General features: G+C 45.9%; 6 protein-coding genes, 1 long non-coding RNA gene and 1 pseudogene across 14 annotated transcripts in view; 4 read left to right on the plus strand and 4 right to left on the minus strand.

Annotated features, from left to right (window-relative positions):
• Nucleotides 1-160: 160 nt before the first annotated feature.
• On the minus strand, nt 161-5780 carry mrt (martik). 6 transcript variants are annotated; one of them, XM_020944078.2, is made up of 4 exons: nt 5372-5458; nt 3743-3862; nt 2198-3052; nt 161-2039 (listed from the first exon to the last, which is right to left on the minus strand). In XM_020944078.2, exons 3-4 carry the CDS (start codon nt 3009-3011, stop codon nt 490-492), a joined length of 2364 nt encoding a protein of 787 aa, XP_020799737.2. In that variant the 5' UTR covers nt 3012-3052; nt 3743-3862; nt 5372-5458; the 3' UTR covers nt 161-489. The 6 variants fall into 6 exon arrangements, with proteins under 6 accessions (XP_020799737.2, XP_086693050.1, XP_086693049.1 ...); XM_086836924.1 differs by lacking the exon at nt 5372-5458 and adding an exon at nt 4158-4216; XM_086836923.1 differs by lacking the exon at nt 5372-5458 and adding an exon at nt 4024-4140.
• A 1889-nt stretch (nt 5781-7669) lies between these two features.
• Nucleotides 7670-11422, plus strand: LOC110177374 (uncharacterized). The gene is made up of 3 exons (XM_020944071.2): nt 7670-7866; nt 7921-9993; nt 10054-11422. Exons 1-3 carry the CDS (start codon nt 7804-7806, stop codon nt 11293-11295), a joined length of 3378 nt encoding a protein of 1125 aa, XP_020799730.2. The 5' UTR covers nt 7670-7803; the 3' UTR covers nt 11296-11422.
• bigmax (helix-loop-helix-leucine zipper transcription factor bigmax) lies at nt 11359-12572 on the minus strand. Its single transcript, XM_020944072.2, has 3 exons — nt 12320-12572; nt 11755-12158; nt 11359-11693 (listed from the first exon to the last, which is right to left on the minus strand). Exons 1-3 carry the CDS (start codon nt 12570-12572, stop codon nt 11472-11474), a joined length of 879 nt encoding a protein of 292 aa, XP_020799731.2. The 3' UTR covers nt 11359-11471.
• A 154-nt stretch (nt 12573-12726) lies between these two features.
• Hmu (adipocyte plasma membrane-associated protein hemomucin) lies at nt 12727-15762 on the plus strand. The gene is made up of 4 exons (XM_020944052.2): nt 12727-13049; nt 13120-13325; nt 13385-13685; nt 14234-15762. The coding sequence occupies exons 1-4, from the start codon at nt 12934-12936 to the stop codon at nt 15309-15311; spliced, it is 1701 nt and encodes a 566-aa protein (XP_020799711.2). The 5' UTR covers nt 12727-12933; the 3' UTR covers nt 15312-15762.
• LOC110177360 (uncharacterized) lies at nt 15697-16122 on the minus strand. The gene has a single exon (XM_086836925.1). It carries the CDS (start codon nt 16120-16122, stop codon nt 15823-15825), a length of 300 nt encoding a protein of 99 aa, XP_086693051.1. The 3' UTR covers nt 15697-15822.
• A 2208-nt stretch (nt 16123-18330) lies between these two features.
• Nucleotides 18331-20045, plus strand: LOC110177396 (actin-related protein 2 pseudogene; annotated as a pseudogene). The gene has a single exon (XR_015272602.1). The product of XR_015272602.1 is annotated as an actin-related protein 2 pseudogene (transcript).
• A 395-nt stretch (nt 20046-20440) lies between these two features.
• LOC147643042 (uncharacterized) lies at nt 20441-22354 on the plus strand. Of its 2 annotated transcripts, none has more exons than XR_015272603.1 (3): nt 20441-20701; nt 21908-22098; nt 22187-22354. It is a non-coding gene; the product is annotated as an uncharacterized LOC147643042 (long non-coding RNA). The 2 variants fall into 2 exon arrangements; XR_015272604.1 differs by lacking the exon at nt 22187-22354 and adding an exon at nt 21737-21844 and having other exon boundaries at nt 21908-21979.
• Nucleotides 21597-27416, minus strand: part of LOC110177348 (dynein beta chain, ciliary) — a 28365-nt gene continuing 22545 nt past the window's right edge. The window contains exons 28-32 of the mRNA XM_086836926.1: nt 25317-25455; nt 25041-25207; nt 22143-24914; nt 21894-22088; nt 21597-21824 (exon numbers count right to left, since the gene is read on the minus strand). Of these exons, the coding sequence (XP_086693052.1) occupies nt 21725-21824; nt 21894-22088; nt 22143-24914; nt 25041-25207; nt 25317-25455 (3373 nt within the window). The 3' untranslated portion in view covers nt 21597-21724. The remainder of the gene's footprint in view (nt 21825-21893; nt 22089-22142; nt 24915-25040; nt 25208-25316; nt 25456-27416) is intronic.

The raw sequence follows: 27416 nt of genomic DNA on the forward strand, positions 1-27416 counted from the left end.
GAATTATTTATAATCGATTTTATATTCGATCCTAAAATAAAATTTTGAACTTTAAAGGTATAAGATGTCCGCTTCCTTTTTTTTAATCTAAAGCCATTGTAATAAGAAGATAAGCATCCAAATTCTACTTCTGGTACCCTAAACCTCGAATTCAATTCTCTTCAAGTTATGTACATATTTATTTGTAATATTTATCATATTGCGTGTTGTCTCAGTAACTTTACAGCACTTTGGGGCTTAGACGGTCGATGAACAATAAATACATTTAATTTACTTTTAGGATTCTTTTATGTATTAATACGCTTAAATGTAATCAAGTCTTTTAACAATGCGCTGGTCTGGCTCTAGGAATTTACTATATAGTATATATAGCTTAAGGAATGCGATCGGAATGAATCGGTATCAACAATGGTGTTTTCTTTTCTTTTTTTGGGTAATACTTGGAGACGGGATAGCATGGAGAATGGGATGGTTGAGGAAGGAGATAGACTACTGCACTTCGCCGGTGACTTCGGCCGGGTTCGAGTACTCATCGCTTGGAACTGAGGCGGATATAGCTAGTGTAGGCATTTCCATGTCGCTTTCCGCGCCCATATGTTCGTCAGCATCGTCTTCGCCCTCGTGCCCATCTTCGTCATCGTCATGGTCATCTTCCTCATCGCCTTCATTCCCATCCTCTTCTTCATCGTACTCATCCTCTCCCTCTAGCATAGTTTCCTCGTCATACTCATTAGCTTCCCCAGCTCCACCTCCGCCTTCACGAATTTTCAGCTGTGTTTCCGGTTCAAACGGCATTTGGGTCTCGGGTACGACATGATCTTTAGCCTCCGGCTTGCCTTTAACCTGCTCTGAAGCTTCACCAACTAGCTCGCTGGCGCTCTGCAGCAAGGCTTCCGTCTGTTTGCGTAGGGCGCGCATTACAATTGCGTCCTGCTTCATCTGGAAGTCGTGCTCTCGGCGCGCGAACTCCTTCTGTTGCTTGAAGAAGTCCTCCAGCATTTCCTTCTGGGCCGATCGCATGGCACTAGCCATTTCGGTCAGTTCCTTTGCAAACAGCTCCTCTTGCCGCTTCTTACGTAACTTAGATTCCTCCTCGCTGGACTTTCGCTTCGTTTCCTCTGCCCCTCCCATTGCAGTATGCGATCGAAAGCCTTTCGTCGGAGTGGATTCGTACATTGTGGAGCTGCGCTGCAGCTTTACAGGCACTGGAATGCCCATCGGCGGGCTCTGCCCTAAGCGACGCTTTCGCGGCTGGAGCTGCTGGTGCTGCTGAGGATTTAGTTGGTGCGAGGACATCATGTGAGCATGTCTGCTGGTGGAAGCACCATCCGTTTGTTGTCCGGATATCGGATACTTTGGCGGTGGTCCGCGACCCAACAGAGAACCCATCGGCGAAGGGGACTGCGGTGGACTGGTCATCGCCTGGTCCAGATCGGGAATCATTCGATCCGGTCGCAGTGAATATCCCGTTTCCCGCATGGGCACCGTCTTCATGCGCATACCGCCCGCCGGCTGGACATTAAGATCCTTGGGAAGACGCAGTCCGGATTGACCGGCACTCGCATTCTGTTTACGAGGCAGCATCAGCTTGCTGTGCGGATGTACGAAGTTGATGTTACTTGTGCTCTGGAGCGTAAGTGATCGATTCATCCGGCCCATCTTAGTTAGAGTTGGTGGCGGACGATCGATCTGCAGGATACCATGTGTGGGACGTTCCTGCTCATCTCCTTTGGCAAAGGATGCCACACGCAGTGGCGGAAGTGCCTCCGGAGTAGATGCGTAGATGGGCTCATCATCGGTTTCATCTAATACCACAGGCGGTGGCGGCGAAGGCGATGCTGGCGCTGTGGGTGGCGGTGTGTTAGTGCCATCCATGCCCAGATCCATGTCCGGTTCGTGTTTCACTGACACTATAAACGGCATATGGGGTGCATCCTCTTGGTCGCGGTGGCTGGCCTCTGTCGCATCCCTGCTTCCATAGTCATAGCCCTCAAGATCCGGCTCAGATACCATGTCTGACTTCAGCGGGGTCTCATAGCCTGCAATGGGTAATAAAATAATTATTAATCAAAATTATTAAACAGACAGATAAAGTGGAAGTCAAGCAATACTTTAGATTGCTCTAAACTTGCTTTGTAACATTCGAAAAGAAGAGGTTAAATCCTAGCGTCTCAAAAGGCCATAGAGTGTGACTTACCATTATCGATAGGTTCTGGTTTAATGGGTCCCAAACGGAAGCCGAATATGGGATGTTCCACGCCCAGGATATCCTCTTTGGGTTCTTCGGTCTTGGAGCTGTCCATCGAATTGCCACACTCGCTGAGGTTGGCACTGGCGTTGTTGCTGCTGCCGTGATGGTTCTGCAGCATCCGGCAGAGTACGCGATAAACTTCCTCTGGCACCACTTTGGGCACTCCGGTGCCATGCCGTGTGGTGGTGTTGTATGTGGACTTGAGGAACTTCCACTTGGTCCAGATCTGGATGCTGGACTTCTTCACATAGCCCTTGCTTCGCATGATTTCCTCTATCTGTCTGAATACGTGCTCGCTCTTCAGGTTGCGGTCGTTCAGCTGGTCCAACGCATTCATATTCTGCATGATGCTGAGCATCTCCAGCATTTCGGCCCGGCTCCACAGGTTGCGCTCTGGCCGAGAGCTCATCGAATGCAGGGAGTCGCCCTTGCCGGAGCTCCCGCTCAGACTGCTGGCGGAATGTGGTGGGGACAGATGCGCCTTAATGCGCATGGGCGTCAGCAGTCCGTCAACGTCGCCCACCAGGCCATTGCCTGTGGCCGCCGTGCTCAGGAGGTGGCTGATTTCCTGGCCGCTCAGATTGCTCTGGCTGTTTTGACCTTGGCTCTGACGCATGTTCTGCTCCACTTTGCTCAGTAAACGCATCTTCGTGTGGGCGGCCACCGTCGTCGGCGGAGATGAGGAGCTGCCAGCGGCAGGTCCGTGGTTGCCAGACGATGTGGTGCTATCGTTCAGGCCCAGATAGCGTGGCATTAACATGGATGTGGTTCTAGTTGTGCACTCTTTAAAACTTCAAAAAACTTGAAACGATATAAACAACAAGAAAATATCAAATTAATGTGGAAATTACTTAAAAGTCGTTTTTGAAACTAAAAAAGGTTGATTTTAGCAGCACACCTCAAAACCAGTTTCCAAAAATTTCCAAACTTGTTTGGGGGACCCAAAAAGCACAAATACTTTAAAAAGTTTTTTTTTGTTTGTTTTGAATTAGTCAGATGCTGAATAAAGTGACTTTATCTACATATATCGATTATTACAGGGAAATTATTATTTTTAATAAAACTGATCAAACTTAGATATTGCCCTCTATCAACATGTTAAATAAATGGGGATGCTTTCTGTTTGTATAGGGAAAAACTTTATTGTTATTCGATTTTAAATACATTTGTTTTAACTTTTACAGAGTTTACCTAAGTTTAATACATTTTCTAAGCTTTAAACCGACTTTCTCTAGAACAAGAAATAATCAAATGTGAATATTTGAAACTAAGCGGATTTAAAACATTTTTACGTAATATTATTTTGTAGACAACAAAATAATTAACTCCGTTCAATATTCCATTTCAGACTTGGGAACAAAAGGTATAAAAATCCAGTTTTGGGGTTTGTTAGTTGTCAAAAGTGGCAAAAGCCTGGTTTCGGATATCTCTCATGTATCTTTTGGTTTTCGTCTTCAGAATCCACCACCGACGGATTTGATTATTATTTACCTGCATAAATATATACACATTTGTTGATGCAAACCCCGTGAGGTTGACGTGTTTCCAACTGTTTAACACATTCGCTCATTCGCTCACGAAATAACAAATACACGAAAAGAGCTTACAAATCTAAAGCGAGGAAATATATATATATATTTTTTTATCGATTTTGATTATTTCAAAACGAATAATGGCCACAAAGAAAACGTAAAAAAGTGAGCAAGTAAACTTCCACAGATACACTCTCCGCAAATACAAACACACACGCAAACGCACACAGAGGCACACACCAGCAAGTGGAACACTCTCAATAACAGAACTTTTTCGAGATAGTGATTTCCAAATGCAAGTAAACAAGATACGCCAGCAACAGAGCCCCGAATATAGCATAGAAAAATAGAATTTAACAATTCGAATCTCGCACCCTGCTGCTTCTTGATTTCCTGAGCGCCGATTACGCATCGGTTAATTTGGAAGTACGTATGTATGTTTGTAGTTTGTGAGATACGAAAAGTACGAAAACGGTGGATTGCGAAAAAGTTGACTTAAAAGAAATACAAAGAAAGAGAGCAACCTAGAATATTGAGTGCTAAATAGATAAATATATAGATAGATAGATTCCATAGCGTGGTTGAGGTTTCGGAGATTTAGCGATGACGCGAATCTGCAAATCGCTGAATCGGAACACATATTGTATCTCAAAGGTTTTAGATACGAGTAAATATCTTGAGATTCGGAACTTCTGAAGCTGTTTTAGCTGGGAGACCTGGTCGGATTGGAGGTGCATCACGTGTAATTATCCGCTAAAATTCATTGCTGGCAGGCTGGCGGAAATTTAATTGCCAACTTAATTTAAATCGCTTGTGGGCACTGTAATGCAAAAGATACGATAATAAGCTAACGAGGAAGAGCAGCAGCGGAATAGGGGCGGGATGGGGCCTTGGGTGCAGTGATGTCATTTTGTAATGATAAAAAAAGCTGGATCAACAAAAAATACAAGTTAAAAAATTAAAAAATAAAATGATTTTTTAAAATACTTTTAGTTTTACAGTTAATACAGACATACCAAGTTATTTTTTAATGCTGATTCGTAAAGTAAGATTAATTTAAAGCCGCCAGCCTGTTTTTTTAAGTGTTTATGTATTTATTATATTTAAGTGTTATATTTAAGCGTTTTTAAAATAATACAATACAAAATATCTACGTAATTTTCGCGCTTCTTTTCGGAGAAAGACAACTTTTCCCGACGAAAAAGGCCATATCTGACGGGAAAAAAGCGGAAACGACATAACAACTTTGCTCTCACCATCGGCTCGGGCTCGGCTCACACACACACACACACACGCGCGCACTCCGAATTTACGCTTATTATGTGCAGTTGAGAATTTTTCAAGAAAAAGAACAGAACAAATTGAGTTTCCCCAATTACCCATCGCAATATTGAATAATTCCCGTTGGCATTGCCCGCCGATGACTGCTCCCGGGGTATTTGTGCTAATCAGTTAACTGTCACCCTGATATATTTAAATGCACAAGCCTGGAGACCGCTGCCTGCCATAAGTTTTCGATAATTCGACTTTAACTATTCCAACAGAGCAGCAACACCTTGCACGCACACAATCACAGACGGCCACTTACCAGCACAGCGCCAGAGAGCGTGAACCGATTTCAGACTGAGAGACGAAATTCAAGTAAACCGTCGCCGCTAACGACGATTTCAATACTAATTTCAAAACTCGAAAAAGCGACGAACGGGCCTACGAAAACCAAACTAAATACATACACGCACACAGCGCCAGGCTCGGCTTGCATGTACACGCCGCCTGGGTATCTGTCTATGTGCGCTTCGGCGTTATATATTCGGAAGGTACAAATAATGGTTATGGTCGCTAGTTGTTTTTGAGATTGCGAGAGATTGCCGGAGAGACAGTTGCCTATTATTTTTCGCTTTTTTTGCCTTTTCTTCTTTCCCTTCCATTTAGCTTTTTTGTGGCTGTTTGCGTTTTTTACTTCGCTCTTTTTTTAAGAACGGGGTTATTTCGGGAAATATAAATTTATGGGTTTGCGCACACACACCACTCAAACCTAGCCGTACATAGCATACACGAGTTGAAACGCTCGGATAATGATTTTTCAACTTTTTCTGTTTTTTCGTCGTGGCATTGCCATTCAGTTTGAATCGAACGTCAGTCGCACTTCCGTTTTCGAAAGAGGACATGAGTGGTTTGGTTTACAGGTTTTACTATTAGAATGTATTATTTATTATTTAACTTGCAATATTTTAAGTTTTAATTTGTATCTGATTCTTTCTTATACAAAAACAAATTTTTTGAAAATATTTATTATGTTTCGATTATGTCACAATTTTTTAAACCAATAAATCAAACAAATTTTGTATGTATATATAGTTGTAATTTTTTTTAATGTTCGATCTTGTTTTTTTTTCTAGTGGACTTAGTTATAGAGTTTCTACTGCAATTTAATATGAAACTTGCCTCTGGTATCGCTCTAAATACTATATTTTTATGCAATAAATAACAAAGCTTGTCAGAAGCTTTTTTTTATGGAAAAATTTAGGCACCGATTGTTTTTTGCCTGTCTTCTTTTGGATTAAACAGTGCAGATATCAAATTCCACAAAAAGTAATCATATCATATTTCTACGTTCACCACATCGATGGGACACTGTAAAAACCGATACGCAGATATTACTCCCAACCGTCCCTATCGGGATAATTTGCGTTTTAAAAAAACCTGTGCACAGGTGAGCAGCAGCAACCCTTTTTCGACAAAGTATATGTACATAGAAATGCAAAAACAATCGCTGAATACTTGTACTTGCTTCAAAATACTCCCATTCGTCTGCCAAGCGAGCTTCCTTAAGACTCGGGGTGGCAGATGCGAGGCTGAGAATGAGAACGAGTATCTGAGTTTCTTAGTACCTTGTATCTGTCAGCTATGTGGCGAAGTCGAAACTAGATTTACAAGTATTGAGCGGACCCGAAAAATGTGCCGTCGCGGATTCCGAAATTCGAGTTCGAATTGGAGGTGCCAGAACAGGAAACTTGAACCCAACTCCATGGATATGGATGGTCAGCGCGGCAGTGTGGCGCTGGGAAAATGCGGAAAAACCTTTCGCATCTGCACGAATTACGCATCGCACGAATACCGAGCGAAAAGCGCACGAATTATCTGAGTTATAATATAAAAAAAATGAATGAAAAGTATGACACATACTTACACACGACATATGCACTGCAATGTAGAACACTCACACAAGTACTTACTTTATGGATGTATAATAATATATGTATATAATATCGAGCTTGGAATGAATAAAAAGTTCTGTGCGAAAGAAAACAAAAAGAAAGCAGTAAAATTGACAGACGCGGCAGCTCTAAAGTGCAATCTCTAATTTTCTTCTCTCCGATGGCTAAAATAATCTCTTAGTACAGGTTTTTTTTCATTTCATAGTTACTCTCAATCGGAATTAACACATTTTTACAGTTCTTAACTCTTTTTCGCTTCTGATTTTTATATCGTAGCATAATCTTGTAACCTGTTTACGTTAATATGCACAGTTTTTAGAGAAAATGGAACTTCGTTGATATATAACCCTCTTTTTTATTAAAACTTATTGAAGAGTTTCATAAATACTCTATTGTCTATTTGCCTCGCCTTTGCTGATCATTAAATTATCAATTGGAATAATAATAATTAATGGATACAGATATTTGAGGGCAAGCAAAAGGAATGGAAATATCCTGTGTGTTGGCTTTTGTGTATATTATATATTCCAAGCTCGAGATGATAAGACATAGGACAATAACTTATATACTGATTATAAACAGTTTTCAAAGAAGACACCGCTATTTTCTGAAAGATGTCCGTTATAAATACCCATACAAATCAATACTTTCATATTTTCGAACTTAAGATTTGAATATGAACCGTTACGTTTCGGTATATTTTTACTGCACAATCATCGAACTGCAAACGAAGAGCCGGCTTCGCGTATCCCTGGCCGATTAATCGACTGTTGTTGTCCACCCCTCGCGAAAACGGTTGGGTATGTCTGTGTCTGGCAAAAAACCCCCGAAAATCGGCCACAGCGACTGTCTGTCCTACCTGCAGGTGAGCCATAACGCCAAATACTTCCCAAATCTAACAGCTCTATTGGTTATCTAGAGCCTGGGAGATGTCTTGCCGGAGGACGCCGCCCTGCAGCTGGCCCAGCGAATACGGGCGGAAGAGGAGGAGGCGGAGGCTATGCAGGGAGACACGTGCGGCGGCGCCAACCAAGCCGCCCTGAACGTCAGCTTCCGTGTGTACTACCACATAGTACACAAGTATGAGCTGAAGGATACCCACTTCGGGGATCTCCCAAAGCGGTTGTCTTGCGAACAGGCCAGTGGTTTCCTCATGCTCCAGTCCGTATTGCTCACCGACCATTGGAAGCAACTGGATGCTGACCTGCTAGAGGAGAAGTGCACAACAGCCATAATTGAAGCACTTATACGGAACAGCCCCAGTTTGATGGCCGTGCTTAAGGCGACCAATCTCTTGGTGAAGAAGTTTCCACGACTAGAGTTGTTAGCGCTGCGACTTGAGCATTTCTACCACTGCCTTCAGCGCCAGAACCAGACTGGATCCCGAGAAGAGGCGCTGACGCTTTACAATCATTGCTGTAAGCAGCAGGAACGGGCATTTTCATACTTCCGGTTGATCGCAGAATTCTGGCCTTGGACCAATCGCAACAAGTACTACCTGCTAAGCGGCATCCTCAATTCGCACCCATTGCCCGAGCTTCTGGCAACCACTAACCAAAGCGAGGCGGAGTTTTTCAACGGTCTGCGCCTCAGCTTAAGCTACAAGGGTTTGAGGGCTGCCAGCCAGTATCCGGTGAAGAGCCTAAGCAATCAGTGCTCACCAGCACTACTTGCAGCCAGTGTGGAGCTGTTGGTCAGGGGCAGTGTTGCCGAGATCCAGAATTTTCATTCCCAATGGTTCCTCCGGATCCAGCAACGCGATGTGTTGTTCGAGCTCCTCCAAGCCAACCCACAGATCGTTGAGTTTTTGGGCTGCTCCGAAGATTTAAGGTCACCGGCGGATCAGTTGCGACTCATCTTGATCTTTAGTATGTTCGCAAAAGAGATTTATGCCGCCTCTAAGTTGCATTTCTTCAAAATCAGCACAGAGCTGCTGACCAACTGTAGCCAATTGGAAACTGAGGCCCAGCTGCTAGTTTTCCGCTTTCTGGTCGACAACCTGGCCAACTTTGCGGTCGAAGATTGCCTGGAGTTCTTTCACAGCTTCGTCGATCGGCATCGTGGCGTCGAGAGTTCAGAGTTCCGGAACACGATGCTGGGCAAGATACCTACCATCATCAACCACACTGCCAAGCATTTCCATAGGGCGCTTAAGACCGGAGGCGATGGCCTGTCGGTGAATATTAAGCGATTCTTTTCGCACTTGCAGGAACTCATCGAGCGCGACATCAAGAGCGAGGTCTACCAGCCCAAGATATTTGCTCTCAAGTTGCTAGAGATCCTGAACAGGTCTTTGTACGCCGAAAACGTAACGAAAAATGCCAAGATGTGCAGCACCCAGCAGAACCAACGAATGGGCACGTTCCTTCTGGAGCTTGGCGTTTTTCGGCCTCAGGTGGTAACCAAGCAGCTTTTTGAGTCCCTCAACGATCCTCAGGGCTTCGATGATGCCTTAGAGTTAACGGTCTCCCTACTGATTCAGTTGGGGCACGTGGATACCGAGCTGTGTGTGGAGCGATGTCTTAGCCTGTGCCACAACTCAGATGTGGATGAATGTTCACTCGTGTCACTCTACTCTCAGTTGGCGGTGGTAAAACAGGATTCAGCCAAGAAATTATTCGACGTGTGCCTCAAGGGGTTACAAGAAAAACTGCAATCATACATGGAGGATCCTCTGCTTGCAGCCAAGGCTGGAGGTCATCTCTTTGGGTACCTTCGTGGACTGGACGAGGTGGTGCGGTCAGGAGTGCCAGAATTGCAGACGCCTCTGGAGGATCTGTTGCCGCTGCTGGAGCGCATTCTTAGTGGCATCTTGAAGTTTCTCAATTTGGCCAATGCCCGACGACAGGATGAAACGGCTGCCACCGCAGCCAGCTTCCAGGACATGGACGAGAGTCTGCATCTACTAGTCAACGAGAGCTCCTTGAAGGCCGGAGAAGGGGCAGAGGCGTGGCGGAAGTATTTGCTGATGAGTTTCTGGCTGACATTGAAGGTGAGTCGCTCATAAAACGATTTTTTTTAAGAACTGATATTAATTTCTAAATCTGTCTAGGGCTGTTGCGATCTGGCTACCAGCATTGGCTGTTCCCTGCTTCAATCCACTGCCACCGCGAATATCGTTGCCCTGCGCCGCTGTCTCGACATCAACGTATCGGTACTGACGCTATGCCGTCACAAGGGTGCTATTGAGTCTGCCGGTCTAAGCATAGGTAGACTGACCCGTGGGATCACCAACACCTTGGAGAGCCAGGATGCTGGTTTCCAAATGCTTTACGATTGTCTGGAACGAGAACTGCTGACAGAGAGCCGGCAGGTGAGCACCACGCGGCGTGGCGCTGGCTTTGCCATTATGTTCCTACACGTCCTCAAGAACGACAATCCGCGGCAGCGTGTGATCCTGCACCGAGCAGTGCAGCAGATACTCAAGAGGCTAAACGATAAGCGTCTGGCGGAGAATACGCCTCCGGACAGCAGCAATCATGATCGCTGGGAAGCTCTGGTGCTGCACTATCTCTGCGTTTTGGTGCGCGACACGGAACTGAGACCGGCGATGAGCAAGTACTACAATGAGATTCTGTTGGTGGCTATGGAACACATTGACAACGCCGAGTGGACCATCTCGAATGCGGCGCTTCAGCTGTTTGGCGCCAGTCTGGGCAAGTTGGTCGGTCAGCGTCAGGCCACGGAGTTTGAGTCGCGACCCACATGGGAACCTAGCGAATTGGATTACGATGAGCTGGGCTGCCTCTTGCCCAAGGCCTGCGAACATATGCTGGAATGCTGTGATCGTCAAGAGGTTACCTCATCGATCATCCTGTTCCTGGCCTTCTTATCCAAGGTGGAGCACCTGCGTACCTCGGGCGGCAGGGATCCCAGCCCCTTGCTACTTCGTTTTCGTCGCCTAAGCTGGCGGCTTTTGCGCCATAAATGTGACCAAGTACGCCAATTGGCAGCCACTTGCTTTGTTCGCTCGCATGAGTTCCGCTGCGATTTGCCAGCGGTTCTGCTGACCAGCGCCAAACTGGCTGCCCGTCTCGACGAGGAGAACTTTTACGAGGGACTGATCTATACTCTGACGTCGGGTGTGCAAAAGCTCCGGCACGAAGCACGGCATGTTTGGGCTGAGCAACGTCTGAAGGAGTTCTTTGAGGAGCTCCTGACATCACTGGACGTGACGAAGGAGCGAGTGAGTCGCTTTAAACCATATACCCGAGACGTGCTAAATGAACTGCTGAAGATGCTGGGTGATACCGTGACTAAAGCCTCCCTGGCGGAGACACTTGGCTCACAGTAGTGAAATGTAGTTTTTTATCTAATCTAAAGTAGTATTAAGCCAAAAATGTAGCAATCTTTCAGCTTTTACAACTATTTAAATGACGCATTTAATGTTTTTGTACGCAGTAAACGAAACGGAAACGAAAGAACCTATGAAATAACGAATGAATGAACCCAAAACCCACCATTGCGAGATCAACTGAAGCCCTCGCCACTCTCTTGTTCCATCATTGCCTGCTGCTGCTTCTCCTGGGCCTCTTGGGCCATCTGCTGCAGCGTGCGACTAAGGATGTTCCGCAGAATGTGCGGCTTGCAGTGCTCCTCCAGCCAGGGAATAATGCCGGTGGTCAGCTGCTTGAAGTTGTCCATGGGTATATGCTGGAATGTCTCAAACATTTCCTCCATGATGGCCTGGAACTGGTGAAAGAGGAAGCAGATTCTTTAGAGCGGAAGGTTGATAGTAAAACCTAATACTAACCACTTGGAACTTGGCCTCGTCGGTGAGGCGAGCTTCCTCCGGCCCGGGGTTCGCCTGCTGGTGCTGCAGCATATTCTCGTAGCCGTTCTTAATAATCCGCAACGCTGTCACCTCCTTTTGCAGCGCTGAACCCTCTTCTTCCTGCTTGAGCTTCTGCTGGTTGAGGTAGCCAATGTACTCAATAGATTTCTGTAGGATAAGGGCCTTGCTCAGCTTGTAGCCGGAGGAGTCGTTGGGCTGGCAGCGTGGCACCAGCTCCTGCAGGCTATCGTATCCCTTCTTTATCGCGTCCCGCCGTTTCTGTTCCGCCTGTGTGTGCGCCTCCCGCCTTCGCTCCTTGTAGCTCAGCGTCGAGTTGGCCGCGGCCGAGTGTCGGGCATCGCCGCCGCTGTCATCGTCGTCGTCTGCGGGAGCGTGAGACAGAGCAATGGGGAACAAAATGTAATAAAACGCTGCTGCTGATAATCTGAGAAATTCAATGCCAGCTTTATCAGCTGACCCCCACTCCGCCCCACTCCACAACACTCCTGGCCAGCGTGACAGCTCCGCATGCATATGTATTTACCTGAATTGTGCGCCGAGGAGTTGGGCGTGTGCGTGCTGCCCGCGCTGCTGCAACGCGAGTAATGCTTGCTGCTCAGGTCCTGGTCGTGGTCCATGCTAAAGGCGTCGTCCTTACTGCCAGCCGTGTTGTTATTATCACTCATTTCCAAAACTGCGACGTTGTGAAGAATTTCCAAAACAAAACACAGCAGCAGCAGCCGTGTGACCGTTGCCTGATATCGAAAACATACCTTCTCCGAAACGGTTAGGGTCATACTCAGGTTTATTCATCTTCATATGTCAACATTATGCAATTTAAGGTATATTCGTTATTCAAAAAAATGTATTTATAAATAAATAATTGTATTAGTTGTGATGATTAAATCTGCATTAAAACCCAAGCTAACAAAGCCAAGAATTGTAATTCTTTGTAGGAGAGTGTTAGAGTGGAGTTCATTTTGATTTTACCGAACGATGTGGTAATCGATGTTTTGGCCAGCTCTACCGGCTCCGATGATGACTTTTGTGTTTTCTGATTGAACTTTGCCGTCGTGTCGCTTTTTCTTGGTGATATTGCTTGAAAACCGTTTCTTTTGGTCTATATTTTGTGATCGGTGGATAGAGAACGAAGCAATCATGGGCCTTCTGTACGGGCTGGGTCTTAGGATCATGAACTTCATGGTATTTTTCCTCATTATCATAATGCTGCCCGGTCTGCCGCCGCGCACCACCTTCCCCTTCAAGGAGTTCATGTAAGTTGTATTACGGTTACAATTGACGTAATAAGCGTTCTAATCTCCGAACATATTCCCGCCCCACCAGTGTGCCGCCACCCAAGGAGCTGAAGGGCGCTTTGGAGCCGAACTTTCACCTGGAAGGCGCCGAGCGATTGCTGGAGGGGCGTGTGTACGGCCCTGAGTGCCTGATAGCCCGTAACAACGAGATCTATACCGGCATCCATGGCGGTGAGGTCATCAAGCTAACCAGCAACCATGTCACTCATGTCACTAAGATCGGCCAGCCCTGTGGTGCGTATTTGGGTTATTAAACAAGAGTCTATCAGTTCGTAATGCCTCCCCCTTTACAGAAGACATTTATGAGGAGTCGAGGTGCGGTCGTCCTCTGGGATTGGCCTTTGATACGCAGGGCAACAACCTCATTATCGCCGACGCCTACTACGGCCTATGGCAGGTGGACCTGGGCACGAACAAGAAGACTTTGCTGGTGTCCCCGGCCCAGGAGCTTGCTGGAAAGTCCATCAATCGCCCCGCCAAGATATTCAATGGTGTGGCGGTCAGTAAACAGGGAGACATCTACTGGACAGACTCCTCGTCTGACTTCACCATCGAAGACCTGGTCTTTGCCATCTTTAGTAACCCCTCGGGCCGGTGAGTTCATCGCGAATTATAGAAGAAACTTTCTAGCTTAATCACAGCAGAGCTTCCTTAAAACTAACTTTAATACCTTGAAGTCAGCTATTTATTATTATATTGGAAACCAGAGTGTGTTATTAGTTCAACTTAAATTGATTTCTTGAAAGCTTAAAAGATTCTAAGAATTTAAGAAGGGAATTGATTTGAATGCAAATGCAATGGTTCAGATACAAATTGGGTAGATTACGGCAATATTTAAATTAATTTTTAACTTCGACGAAATTTAACTTACTCTTAATTTTTGGTTGGCTAACAAAAGATATTTGTATTTATTATTTTATTATTTTTCTACGAATATTTCATAGTTAAAAGGGAATTTAAGTGGCAATATTAGTTTCACTGAATACTCTATTCCCTTCACCAAATAGTTATCCAAAACCCCGACGAATTGTTTCGAATTACAGACGCTAGACTGTAATACGAACGCAAAACCGGTTTCGGGTTGAACGGGTCTAATGGTCACTCTAACGGTCCCTGCTTTCTTCTCCTCTTCTCCCTTCCAGTCTTTTCAAATACGATCGATCGAAGAATGTGAGCCAGGTGCTGCTGGACGAATTGGTCTTTGCCAACGGTGTGGTTATCAGCCCCAACGAGGACTTCCTCGTCGTGGCCGAGACGGCCGCCTTGCGCCTGACCAAGTACCATCTGAAGGGCCCTAAGGCCGGCCAGAGCGAGGTGTTCGTAGATGGATTGCCAGGATTGCCCGACAACCTAACTCCCGACGCCGAGGGAATTTGGGTTCCACTGGTCCTCAGCACCGATAGCGAACATCCGAACGGGGCCACGATTTTCACGCGCTTCCCCAGTGTTCGTTTGTTCTTGGCCCGTATGCTGGCCCTGTTCGAGTTGCCCTTCCGCTACCTGAACAGCGTCTATCCGAACAAGTTCTCGCAGCGCTTTGTTCACTTCGTGGGTCACATGGAGAGCATTACTGTGCTAGCCCCCAAGCGAACCACCGTGGTACGCGTGGACTGGAACGGCAACATTGTGGGCTCCCTGCACGGCTTCGATAAAGTGGCCTCCTCCGTTTCGCACGTTCTGGAGTTCCAGGACTTCCTTTTCCTGGGCTCTCCCAGCAACCAGTATGTGGCGCGCGTGAAGTCTCCAAAGTCCAAGCAGCCCACAATCAAGGTGCGTAACGTTCGCGTCGAGGGTGATGGTTTGGAGGCTTCTATTGGTGCACCACCACCGAGCGCAACAACCACGCCGAAGCCCAAGGCGACAACCACCACAACGACGCCAAAGCCCAGCACCACGCCAAAACCCACAACAACGACTACACAGAAGCCAACCACTACCACCACCACCACGACTAAGCCACCAACGACTAAGCCACCAACAACCAAGCCACCAACAACCAAGCCACCAACAACTAAGCCACCAACAACTAAGCCACCCACCACAACGACGACGACGACGACGACGCCCACCACTACGCCAAAGCCGGCTACAACGACCACCAAGCGCACAGTGCCAGAAAAGCCAGCGCCCGTGGAGGAGCCCATTGCCTCGGACACCCAGCCGCCAAAGAAGGAAAAGCTGAAGGTCATCAACAAGCAGGGCGTCAACGTGGAGCTCTAGACAGAATATTAACATGGGATATTCCCAAACGCGAAATTCGGTTATTCTATTATCTATTGTATCCTCTTTTTCTTCTCCAGCATCTCAGCTATATTTTCGGGGGATATCCATCATAGTAACTGGTTTAACATTCCCTAAACTTCAGTCATTAGTCCAAATATGTAGCTAAATGTACTGACTAGCCGGGAAGCATAGCAGCGCCTCGGATGATCCCCATCCTACAAAGGGGCGCAGGCAGCGCTTAATATGCCTCTCGCATATAATTTTGTTTCGCTTTAGCACTCGATACATTCCATTCCTTTTAGTCCTGACGGAAGCGTGCATTCCCATTGTAGTTAAGATTTAAAGTAAACAATGCCCTCAAATTGTTGAACACGAGCAACTCTTCATTTTTGTACTGATATTGTTCTTATTTTCATTTAAAAAATAAAGGTATTTTGTAAACATAAAACGTAAGCCTATTGAGGTTGTTTGTGTCTTAGAGAGTAGAATTTAAATTAAGAGCGAAATATCACTGTTTGGTCGAAACCGACTGGCTGTTCTTGGGCCGACTTGGCGGCTCCTTGGGGTCCGTCCAGGACCAGTCCGTGTAGGGAATGCAGCGGCCCAGCTCCTCGGAGTACAGCTGCGACTGGGGACAGCGTTGGAGGCGGGCGCGGGTGCCCTGCTTATCGCACACCCAGTAGGCCGTCGGGTCCCAAAAGTTACGGAACATGCGGTTCACCTCGTCCAGTCCCTGGCAGCCGGGCTCACCGTTGTGCGCGTACGACTGGCGCTTCTGGATGGGCAGATGAGCTGATGCGGTGGCCATTCCTTCGATTTCTGTGACGTGTCTTGGATTCTGCAAACTTAACCGGAACTGGGGGTTAGTTCACGTTGACTGAGCGTGATCAGCGGGCATATAAATTTACTATATTTCTTGGCAAGACCAAGTGTGCCAAATATTTTTTGTGAATTAAAATTCCCTTACCTCTTACCTTGAGCAATTTTTAGATGTCTCTTTAGTGCTGTTTTTTTTTTGCGGCTAGCAGCCTGTTGCTTGCTGTTGCTCACTTATTTCACTTCTGATTTGTCATACCCAATCATTTCTCGCTTAAATACTTTTCCGCCGGACGAGGCGTCGACGTCGGCGATAGCGTCCGTTCCGACTTCTGTTGGAATTGTCTGGTTCGGGGCAACGAGCGCTTTTTTTTTATCTATGTGCAAAGCCCTCCCTGATCTTGAGGAGGGCCCCACTGTGGGGTTGATTGGAGGTGGCTCCGAAGCAGCTCGCACCATTAGCTGTCACGTGTAGCCTTCGTGGCCGGGGAATACTCCCGGTGCGAGAGTTGGCCATACAGACCCAGACAGCCATATATTTCGCACGAAAAATAAAACGAATACAAACATTTGATGAAACAATTAGGTAAGGAGCTCTCCTCAGGTTAGAGCACTGCTAAACACACTGGGGAAAATTATAAAAAATAAAGATTAAACGTTTATTAATACTCAAAAAATGAAGGATACAAAAAGCCAACTAAATAAAATATATTTTTTTCTTCAATTAGAATAATAATCACAATTACCACTCAATCTTATCAAGCTAATTAAGTTTGTAAATTAAATTATTCGATACCCGAACACTCGTAGTAATATTTCTCTGTGTAACAACTTATGGCAAATTGACGTACAATTTTGGGAATAGTTTTCTCCCTTTATTTCAGAGGGCTAAGGTTAAAGGCTCATCCCCTTTGACGTCAAAGGAAAATGTTAACAAATGCATATATGTATATATATAATGTACTACAACTAAGTATCAGTCAATAAACCCCATTCGTTGGGGGCCAAGCTCGTTAGCAGCTGGTTAATGGGTTCTAGTAACTATATCAGCCAGATCACGCAGCCGCCGTGTGGCCCCGGTGACGAGCCCCCACCGATTTTCTATACGCTAGTCAGTAACTTTCCCCTGGCGGGTGGTGTGTGTCACCTTTCCGCGAATCGTAAAGGCAAATGCCAGCAACAACACCTTATCACCTAATGGCCCAATAGCTCTAATCATCCAGACGCTGAGCGGGCTCGGGTTCCGGAGGCGCGTAAGACTTTCATTGATTGCACTAACAGTTACGAGTATTACGAGTATATTAGCTATTCACGTGATTGCCCGGTGGCAGGGGCCTCATGGCGATCGGCGGAGAGCGGAGCAAGTGAACTGGAATCGGTCTGCCGATTACGTCAGTCTGGCGATTATGCGCGCACGTGGGCAGCTGGTGGTCAAAGTCACCGGATGACAGACGGAGCATGCCGGTCTGGCGACGAAGACATGCTCGACGTGTTGAGGTATTTCTATAAAAACACACGATTAGTTGCGGTCTAGCTTAGTTTTCCAATAAATCAATGGGGGAATAGTTCGTAGATGAATTGGAACATTCTATGAATTAAATGTCATTTGAACTTTAAAGAAATTAGTAACATTTAAGGGAAATATTTATCTACATTTATAGCTAATAATGAGACATATATAATATAATTATTGCAAATGTTATTTACCTATTTCTATAAAAATCACACTCATAAAAGGGGATTTAATTCATACAATGATACAAAAAAGTTATACAAACTAAGCCATATTCCAGGGAAATAATTTGTTGTAATCTTAATAGTCATAAAATATCATAAAAATAGATTTATGATTGCTCATTATTAAGCTCAAAATACTTTATGAAACCTACAGTGTCTAGAAATTCCAATCGTCAAGCGTTTTCTGGACTTTGGTTAGTCGTCACTTCACTTAAGCGGGCATATTTCATAATTAGCTTTTAGAATTTCATGAAGACGACTGAATTATCTCAAAAAAAGTCATATTTTTAATGGAATTATTTCAGTCTGCCCTGAGGAATGTTTCAAATATATAATTCCCATGTCGTCACTGAAATATTCCGTATTAAATGTTGACCAAGCTTTATCTTTTCAATCTCATTCGATGCCTATTTTAAAATAAATTTTATTGGAGACGTCACAATGAGACAACGAAATATTGTTGACATCATTTTGCCTTTTGCTTCATAGTTACCCCATATATATTATATTTTTATTTGAATATACATGATTAATTTATTTTACATGTATAAAACTATACATCATAAAATGACAAATAGTTTGGCAAAATATTAGAGGAACACTTTAACACTCATACACAAGAAGTTCAGAGCAAAAGGAACTGCAGCTTCAGTTTGAGCTCTGAAGACATGGACAGCAAGGGTCGCAATGTCATCGTCTGTGACAATGGGTCAGGGTTCATCAAGTGTGGATATGCCGGCAGCAATTTTCCCGCCTTTGTTTTTCCATCCGTGGTGGGCCGGCCCATTATCCGGGCGGGAAACAGTATCGACGACATGGCAGTCAGGGATTTGCATATCGCCGATGTGATAGTCGGCGATGAAGCCTCACAGCTGCGTTCCCTGCTGGACTTAACCTATCCAATGGAAAAGGGCGTGGTCCGGAATTGGGAGGATATGTGCCACGTGTGGGACTACACGTTCGGCTCCAAGAAGATGAATATCGATCCGACAAATACAAAGATCCTGCTGACAGAGCCGCCAATGAATCCCACGAAGAACCGCGAGAAAATGATTGAAGTGATGTTCGAGAAGTATGGCTTCGACTCTGCTTACATTGCCATCCAGGCCGTGCTGACTCTATATGCCCAAGGTTTGGTCACTGGTGTGGTGATTGACTCCGGCGATGGTGTAACCCATATATGTCCCGTCTATCAGGAGTATTCCCTGTCCCATTTGACGCGACGATTGGATATCGCAGGTCGCGATATTACCCACTATTTGACTAAGTTATTGTTGAGTCGTGGCTATGCCTTCAATCACTCGGCTGATTTTGAAACGGTGCGCATTCTGAAGGAGAAGCTCTGCTACATCGGATACGATATCGAGATGGAGCAGCGTCTGGCCCTGGAGACCACGGTGCTGGTGGAGTCCTACACACTGCCCGATGGACGTGTGATCAGGGTCGGTGGTGAACGATTCGCGGCCCCGGAAGCTCTCTTTCAGCCGCATTTAGTTAACGTCGAGGGGCCGGGCATTGCGGAACTTGTCTTCAACACCATCCAGTCGGCGGACATTGATATCCGTTCGGAGCTCTACAGGCACATTGTGCTGTCCGGCGGCTGCACCATGTATCCGGGTCTACCCAGTCGTCTGGAGCGAGAGATCAAGCAGCTGTACTTGGAGCGTGTACTTAAGAACGATACGGAAAAGCTGTCGAAATTTAAAATACGTATCGAGGATCCGCCACGACGCAAGGAAATGGTCTTTATTGGTGGTGCTGTTCTTGCGGAAGTGGCAAAGGATCGCGACGGTTTTTGGATATCCAAGCAGGAGTACCAGGAAGAGGGCCTCAAGGTACTGCAAAAGCTTCAGAATTTCAGTCACTGAAATCAAAGAAAGTTAGCGATAATACTTTCAAAATTTTAATAACCGGCATAGTTAGTAGCTGGGCCACGCTTTTAAATTGATTGCATTTGTAGCACAGCTAAAGGAGGCGTATACGCAATGTGTATATTTTGATGAAATATTACGTATACGTAGGGACAAGGGACTCATTAGCCATCAAAATGTGAAACTTGTGAATGTGAATATAAAGAAGAGGATTCCAGGCTCACTTGGCCTGTTAAAACTAACTAACACTGTGCTAAAAAACAATAAAGCTATGGCTGCTATCATTTCATTCACCTTCATTTTCCTCTATAACGATCGTTTGTATGGCAGCAACATGATATTGTAGTCAGATTTTTATAAAATTTCACACAAAATTCTAGATTAATATATAATGGCTATATATCAAATTTGAACATCTGTTGAAAACTGGAAAAGTTAGAATTTTTTTTCCTACAATTTTCCGATCGTTCCTATGGCAGCTATACATATATATGTATATATATAGTCCACCGATTGGCCTCGGTCCGACTTATATATGTACTATACTAAATAATATGGAAGAATAACTACATAGTTTCATTCAAATAGCTTAAATTTTAGTTAGTTATAGTCATAGTTAAATTAAATAGCTCGCTGTTTCTCTCTGCCTCTCCCTCTCTTTCTCTATGTCTATCGTTTTATGTTGATCTCTAGAGGCAACTCCTCTCCCGCGCACTCACACTCACTTTCTCTTCTCTTCTCTTTCCTCGGGGACTATAAATAGAGGCGCTGAGGTCGCGCGCGCCTCAGTCTGTCCTAGGGGTACCTAGTGTTTACATCGATAGTGATAGTGCAAGTGATCAGCCTTCGACCTCAAAAATATGACGTGGCCAACTCAAAACATCTGGATGACTAGGAAGAAGCTCTCTGGGATTCTTGGTCACTAACTGGAAGGAAGTAAGCAATGACGTGTCGTTTACTGCGGTAAGTCTTAACCATGACATGATCTAGACTTTATATTCCAATTTTTATGTTTATTGCCATGGTCCCCTTTACATACTTAGATACTTACTCATACTTTTAGATACTTTAGATATTTACAGATATAGTTACTTATGGTCATAGATACTTACTGTTCAAAGTTACTTAATCAGAGTTACTTACTGGTCATAGTTACTTACGCACATGGATGCATATGATTCCCAACTAGTTCTAATATCCCCGGAACGAAGTGACTTCTGCCGGCCAAATATCAGAAATGTGTTGTTACAAAAATTGCAAGTCATTGTTTATTAGTGTTCAAAGTTAGTAACTTATCATACAGACTTACCGGTCATAGATACTTACTGATCATAGTTACTTACTGGTCATAGTTAATCACTAATTATAGTTACTTAATGTTTATTGATACTAACTGGTCATAGATACTTACTGATCATAATTAAATACTAATCATAGTTAAATAAAACAAGACGAAACTAGTAAAAACTGCACTGTCACCCATACACCTTGACATACATACACACCCACATTCTTTGTTGTCTTCATATATGAAATGGAACGAAGAAATTCTCAAATTCATTCCGAAGAATTTAAGAAACTTATTGGCTCTCTCTGGTGCGTGACTTACTTGGCATGGCAACAGATAGCCGGTTCAGCACATGATTTCCCCAATATTAGATAAGCTATACATATATTCCGTTTCGTCACAATTTCGCCAGGTTCACGTGAGTTGCGCACTGCGAGTGACGCGTCAATAGGTGTGTTGGAAGTTATAAATATCTACTAATTGATTAGTCATATATTTATGGGTATATCGGGGAAGGCGTTTCCTCGCCACTCGAGGCGAAATCTATTAAAAAAAGCATGTGTTTTTGCCTGTTCCACATATATATGTTGTTATTTATTAATGATTATTATATTTATACTACAAGTATGTATATTAAATTAAAACACACAATATTTATGGTTGCAGTAGAAGTGCTACTAAATTAAAACACACAATATTTATGGTTGCAGTAGAAGTGCTACTCCTCCTAAAATCCATTTCGAAGGGCGTTCCCGGGTCTTAAGATTAAAGGTCCAGACGTAGGTGTTACCACGAGACCTAAAAGGGAGCAGAATAAAGTTAGTTTACAAATATTAAGTACCAATTATGAGAAGAGAACCCCCCTACCTTGTCTTGTACAGGGGACACTCGTAGACACGCTGCAGCTCCTGCTTCTCCTGGACAATGGACTTGATGTAGATGACGGGCATGGCGCAGAGCATCTCCTTGGGTCGCAGGGCCACAATGGAGTTCAACTGGCAATCCCAGCTGGCTCCATCCATATACAGGTCGTGGACAAAGGCACCTTCCATGGGTGGCAGGCTGTCCCAAGGTAAGGATTTGATTTAAAATGTAAAATTTAACAACTTTACTTACGTGACGTCGTCCTTTTGCTTCTTGGTGACATCGCAACTGATTAGCATCCTGTCCAGCGGCAGGTCATGCTTTCGCGCACTCTCCTGCATGATGGCGGTAAGAAAGCTCTGCGGATTGAAGAGTCCACCCAGCCAGATGGCGCAGGGCAGCTTAAAGTCATTCAGCCAGCCGGCCAGCTCCTTGAGCCGGTGCAAGAGATCCGCAAACCAGGCCTGGAGACCCAGCATGCTAGGATAGGCCAACCTAGCCCAAGCACCCGGCACATGATCGTAGAAAATGGCATGATCCAGGCGCTCCATCTCCTGGGTGATGGTCAGCTCACCCCGCAATCCCAGCATCAGTTCTCGAAGGGAACGTTTGATCTCTCTTATGAGGGCATTCATCCGCTCGCACTCCTGCAGGGCAACCACCACGAAGGGTGTCTTGCGCTCGACGCGATTGAGCAGTGCCTGGAGGTTGAATTCGTCCTGCAGCTTGTCCAGGAAGTCGTCGATCATGATCTTTACGAGCTCTTCGCGCGGTGCCCCACAATGGGAACTCAGCTCCGATTCGCGTGGCTGCAGCTCAAAGATGGTGCGCAGCAGTTGCTCCGAGGCGGTGGTCAGGAAGCCAATCTCTGCATTCGGATGTAGTCCATATAGCAGGGGACTCTCCTCAGGCAGCATCTCCGTGATGTACAAGTGATAGCCCTCAAAATCGAGATTGGGGGGAGCCGGGAAATTTGGACACAGCTCAAAGTCCCCATCGATGAGATCCTGCTGGAGCAACTCCTCCAGATACGTTTGGCACAGGCGGCGGTCCCAGTCATCCGTGATGTGTCCGCCGTACATTATCTCGCCAAACAGGTAACGCAGATCCTCCCACGGAATCCTGTTGCTGCCTTCCAGGTAATTGTGCAGGACGCTGGCCGAAATGGTCAGGTCACCGATGTTAAATGGGTACACCTTGTTCCAGCCCTGCGGTCCAAACTTGCGCCGCTCACCGGCCACCGCGTGGAAGTAGCACAGAGCGAACAGAATCGACTTGAACTCAGCCTCCTGTGTGCACGTCTCTAAGGCGTCCTGCGAGAAGTTGTCCCAGGCCTTGTGCAGGTTGGCCGCCATCCCTGACGGCGGCTCATTGACCACCTTCAGCGAGGACTCCAGGATGCCCTGCGGTATTACATGATACTGCGGATCCGGAGCTGGCTCGGCGCTGATGAAGAGCCTGAAGCTGGATTCGCCCTCCGTCTCACTCTGCAATACGATGCGCTCGATGAGCTTCTCCAGTGTGGGCAACCAGTTGACCACCAGATGGATGTTCTGTAGGATGACCCACTGCTGGCCGGAAGCCAAAGCCTGGTGAATGGCCTGCTCAGCTAGCAGCTCCTGGCCCTGGCCAAGGGAGATATTGACCAGAGTATCGGACTCTGTGTGAAAGCCCTGTCGTTGCCCGTAGCGCTCCACATCTCGGATGGGATCCACACCGGGAGAGAGAATAAAAAAAGCCGGTGTGGCTGCATTCAGTTCCTGGAAAATGGCTCCAAAGGGCGGCGTCTGCACCTCAGCATAGGATTTACCCATTGTCTGCTCCACGAATTGCCGCATGGCGTAGGTCATGCGGTCGGGACGCAACGCACGGATGATGCACAGCTTCTGGAGCGGAGTGCGGTGCTTCCACTCACCGGGAAACTGCTCCCGCTCGGGGGCATCGCTGCTCATGAACTTGCGCCACCGCTTCGTGTAGTTCTCCATGTCCTTGTCAATGCCGTAGAAGTGCTCAATCAACGTCAGTGACTTGATGCCGCCCCATGCGCTGCGGCCCACAAAGTCCAGTGGTGACAAAGTGCTTGGATCGTGAGGATAGCGTAGCAAGAAGTCCGTCTCATCCTTGGCCACCTGTTCCGCGGCTATAAGGATGCGCAGTGTCATGTGCGAGGTAAATGTCAGCTTGTCCGCCTCAAAAAGTCCCCGCAAAGTGTAGCGATATGTCTGCAGGGTGATGGAGTCCACCAAATGGAGCACGCGGCGCTCAAAGATCTTAGACTCGGCGGCCTGGGCAATGGCCTGCCGGAAGACATGCATGAAGGACTTCAAAGAGAACTTGTAAATGGGATTGATCCGGCTCAGATCTGTGAGAACAAAATACAGGATGGCAGCCCGCTTGGCCGCCGATCGATATATGTTCCGGGTATCATCTATTTGCAGAGTGGTGACTCTCGCTTCGCGTACCTTCGCCTCAATCTCGTCCACGGTGCGCTTGGTATTCTCCAGATTAATCACCAGCGCATGATCGTCCAGGACATTTTCCCCAGCGGAGGCCAGTCGGGCCAGCAGCTCGTCCTCCAGCGCCTTTAGTGATATCTTGAACTTGTTCTGCTGCACCGTCACTTCCGTTTTCATTTGCTCCAAATCCGGTCGTTCGATTTTGACAACCTCTGCGAGTAACTGCTCCTCTAGACCATCCGGTGTGACTGTGAAATTAATTAGTGTTGTTTGTGCTTGCATTTCCGGCTTGTAATGAGGATTGGGCAGCTTGGTGTGCAGAATAAGCCGGAAGTTGGGATGAAACTCGATCTCTTTGTCTCCTATGCGTAGGTAACGCCCCTTCTTGATCAGCGCCCGACTAAGCAATGGCTCCAGTACGGTGTCCATTGTCTCCTCAATCTGCTCGATCAGCACAGTGTCACCCTGCGAGATGCTCTTCTCCAGGGCCTCGAGGAAGCCCCTTTGTCGTAGACGTAGCACTACGAGATCAGAGCCAAAGCGATTCTTGATCCATTTGATGCCCTGGCTGGAAATTGAATTACAATTTTTAACATTTATCTTAACCTTTTTGGGAAAACAAGCTACCCTACAAGCTTTTCCTTTATTTCCCCGCAAGAGAGAATATTAATTTAAGGTAATTACATGCACTTACAGTTGCGGGTCAATCATCATTGGCCATCGCGTGGAGTATTGCAGAATGGTGGCATTCTCCGTCGACATTCTATCCATGGGCAGACCCTCATTGTTCCAGGCGGCTATCTGGGCGTCATCCGAGAAGAGAGCCAGGGTATCGACGCCCTCGGTGTGCGGGATATGCGGCTGCCATGGAAACGGGCAAAAGGAGCAAAAAAAAAATTTAGCAAGGATAGAGAGCTAAGTCGCACGACTTGTCAAGTGAAAGGGCCGGCACTTTTACTCGGCTACTTACATCGATTTTGCGAAAGTTCGGCAGCCACATCTTGTGCTGCAGCTCCTCCCGGTAGCGGCGCGAGAAGCAGCCCACGTACGACAGGAACGAGGAAATTAACAGTATATCTCCGGGCAGGGTTCCAATCTTGGCCTGCAGGCTGCTTGGCAGAAGTGGAGGGAGGGCATAAGAAAGGATGCGGAAGTCAAGCGGGGGTGGTAATCTTCCCATTTGATGCTAACAAATCGTATAAATTACGGTAGCAGGAAGCCAAAGGTTGCAGGCGCCCGGGACACCCGGGACAGCCACCGATGCAGCCTCCCACTTGAGCTGCCGCTGCATTTAAATTTAAATGAGGGGAAATTGAAAAAATAATGATGTCGGAGCGGAGTAGCAAGTTGTTGCTGCCTTTGTTGCTGACATTGTTGATGATGGGATGCCAGGATGCCGTGGGAACAAGCTCAAGAGGTTGTATAAATTATCGGAAATTGCTGCATGCCAGCTCTTATTGAAATATTTGAGCTTATTAAGTAAGTTATAGAGGCAGAGAGATATAGTGGGAGGACAGTGTCCTGCTTCCAATGCCCACTTCTTTGCGACATACTTAAGGCAGTTAAACTATTTTCAATTAGTTATTCGCAGCGTCTTCCTCAGAACTTTAAAAGCACAAATGATTTATGCTCATTTCCGTGCACGTTCATATGTTTAAAAGACTCTGACAGATTATGTTGTGTAATTGAATAATCCCATAATTGCTTCTGCAATCCAGAGACGTTTCACTGCCAAACCCCTACTCATAAGTGAAATGATTGTGGGTTTTCTGGAACCTTATATTGGTTACCCCTTTTTAGGAAATTCCAGACTGCGCTCATGGGTGGCCAACCGTTATGCAATAATTGTTTTTGCCGTGCTGCTGCTGTTGTGTTGAATTGTGGTGAAATACCTGTCAGGTGACATAAGAGCATTCTCGTTTTATAACGCATAGCATTTTTCGAAGGCAGCAGGGCAAGAGGAGACCAGGCATTGGCAGATGCAGTTGTAGAACCAACAACAATAAGTTGGCAAACAAATGCGAGTATCCTTGCGAACAGGATCGAGGTGCGTGCGTATGTGTGTGCGTGCGTAATGTCATTGTCAAATATGCAGAAATTTATATGCAAGTCAGAGCAGCTTACACACACCATGCACACACCATCGCCCCCACAGGTACAAACAATTTGCTGTTGTGGGTCAAATTATATTTTCATAAATATTTGAACAATTCCCAGAAGGACCCAGAATCCAGGCTGCTGCTGCTGCTGCTGCTCCTTTGGCAGTGAATTCAATGGGCATTAGTTTGTGTGGCCAAGGATGCCCAAAAACCCCCATCTTTCCCCTTAACCCACAAAGAGCATAAATTCACAGCCCAGCAGAGTTGGAAAATTTCTCATTTTTCGTAATTCAATACGTATTTCATATGCATTTTATATACATACATACATATATAATATATATTCCCTGTTTCCTGCTTCCTGCTTCCCAAGCGATTTGGCTGCTGACGCTGCCCATTGCCCGTGTGCGAGCTTTGCACTTCTTTAGGTGCGAAAATTGCAGCATTTCGAACACTATTTCCCCTTTATATTACCAAACCCCGAAAAACCCATCATCATCATCGGGATCCTTTACGGATTTTCTTTTGGCTTGCACGCGCACTCAATTGAATTTCAATGAATGCAGGCAGGCAGCCAGCAAGTCAGCCAGTCAATGGGCAGCCAAAGGTGTCGGAGTGTTGTGCGTGTTGTGTGTACTGGTGTATATACTGGTACTTCCCCCGAACTGCCATTGACATCTATATGAATTTGATTACGTTACTTTTTTTGTGCCGCTGCGCTTATGGCCTGTGGCCTGATGGTTTATATAATTGATGGGTGGTGGTGCGTTCGAGTGAGTGGAAATTTTTGGAAAATTCATGGCCCCAACAGGTGCATGTTTGAGTTCCAAAGAGGGCGGAGCACTCGACGGATATTCATTAGGTTTCTTATTCAGCAAAAACTTGAACAAAGTCACATCAAAATTGGTTATGCAATATATATTATAACATGGAAATGATGATGATGATGATGTCACCTGTCCACTACTGTC

The sequence above is a fragment of the Drosophila serrata genome, unplaced genomic scaffold, assembly GCF_035046125.1.
Source record: "Drosophila serrata isolate PLE 108 unplaced genomic scaffold, ASM3504612v1 contig_295, whole genome shotgun sequence".
In the NCBI taxonomy this organism is placed as follows: Eukaryota; Metazoa; Arthropoda; class Insecta; order Diptera; family Drosophilidae; genus Drosophila; species Drosophila serrata.

What these genes read in the sequence shown, in the direction of transcription:
- LOC110177360 (XM_086836925.1), bottom strand. Translation starts at nt 16,122, where the DNA reads ATGGCCACCGCATCAGCTCATCTGCCCATCCAGAAGCGCCAGTCGTAC.
- Hmu (XM_020944052.2), top strand. Translation starts at nt 12,934, where the DNA reads ATGGGCCTTCTGTACGGGCTGGGTCTTAGGATCATGAACTTCATGGTA. An exon ending in TTCCCCTTCAAGGAGTTCAT is followed by an intron (nt 13,050 to 13,119) that starts GTAAGTTGTATT and finishes CCGCCCCACCAG; the next exon opens with TGTGCCGCCACCCAAGGAGC. An exon ending in TTTAGTAACCCCTCGGGCCG is followed by an intron (nt 13,686 to 14,233) that starts GTGAGTTCATCG and finishes TCTCCCTTCCAG; the next exon opens with TCTTTTCAAATACGATCGAT.
- mrt (XM_020944077.2), bottom strand. Translation starts at nt 3,011, where the DNA reads ATGTTAATGCCACGCTATCTGGGCCTGAACGATAGCACCACATCGTCT. An exon ending in ACCAGAACCTATCGATAATG is followed by an intron (nt 2,040 to 2,197) that starts GTAAGTCACACT and finishes TACCCATTGCAG; the next exon opens with GCTATGAGACCCCGCTGAAG.
- bigmax (XM_020944072.2), bottom strand. Translation starts at nt 12,572, where the DNA reads ATGACCCTAACCGTTTCGGAGAAGGTATGTTTTCGATATCAGGCAACG. An exon ending in CTCCTCGGCGCACAATTCAG is followed by an intron (nt 12,159 to 12,319) that starts GTAAATACATAT and finishes ACGCTCCCGCAG; the next exon opens with ACGACGACGATGACAGCGGC. An exon ending in ACGAGGCCAAGTTCCAAGTG is followed by an intron (nt 11,694 to 11,754) that starts GTTAGTATTAGG and finishes CTCTTTCACCAG; the next exon opens with TTCCAGGCCATCATGGAGGA.
- LOC110177374 (XM_020944071.2), top strand. Translation starts at nt 7,804, where the DNA reads ATGTCTGTGTCTGGCAAAAAACCCCCGAAAATCGGCCACAGCGACTGT. An exon ending in ACTGTCTGTCCTACCTGCAG is followed by an intron (nt 7,867 to 7,920) that starts GTGAGCCATAAC and finishes TTGGTTATCTAG; the next exon opens with AGCCTGGGAGATGTCTTGCC. An exon ending in GTTTCTGGCTGACATTGAAG is followed by an intron (nt 9,994 to 10,053) that starts GTGAGTCGCTCA and finishes AAATCTGTCTAG; the next exon opens with GGCTGTTGCGATCTGGCTAC.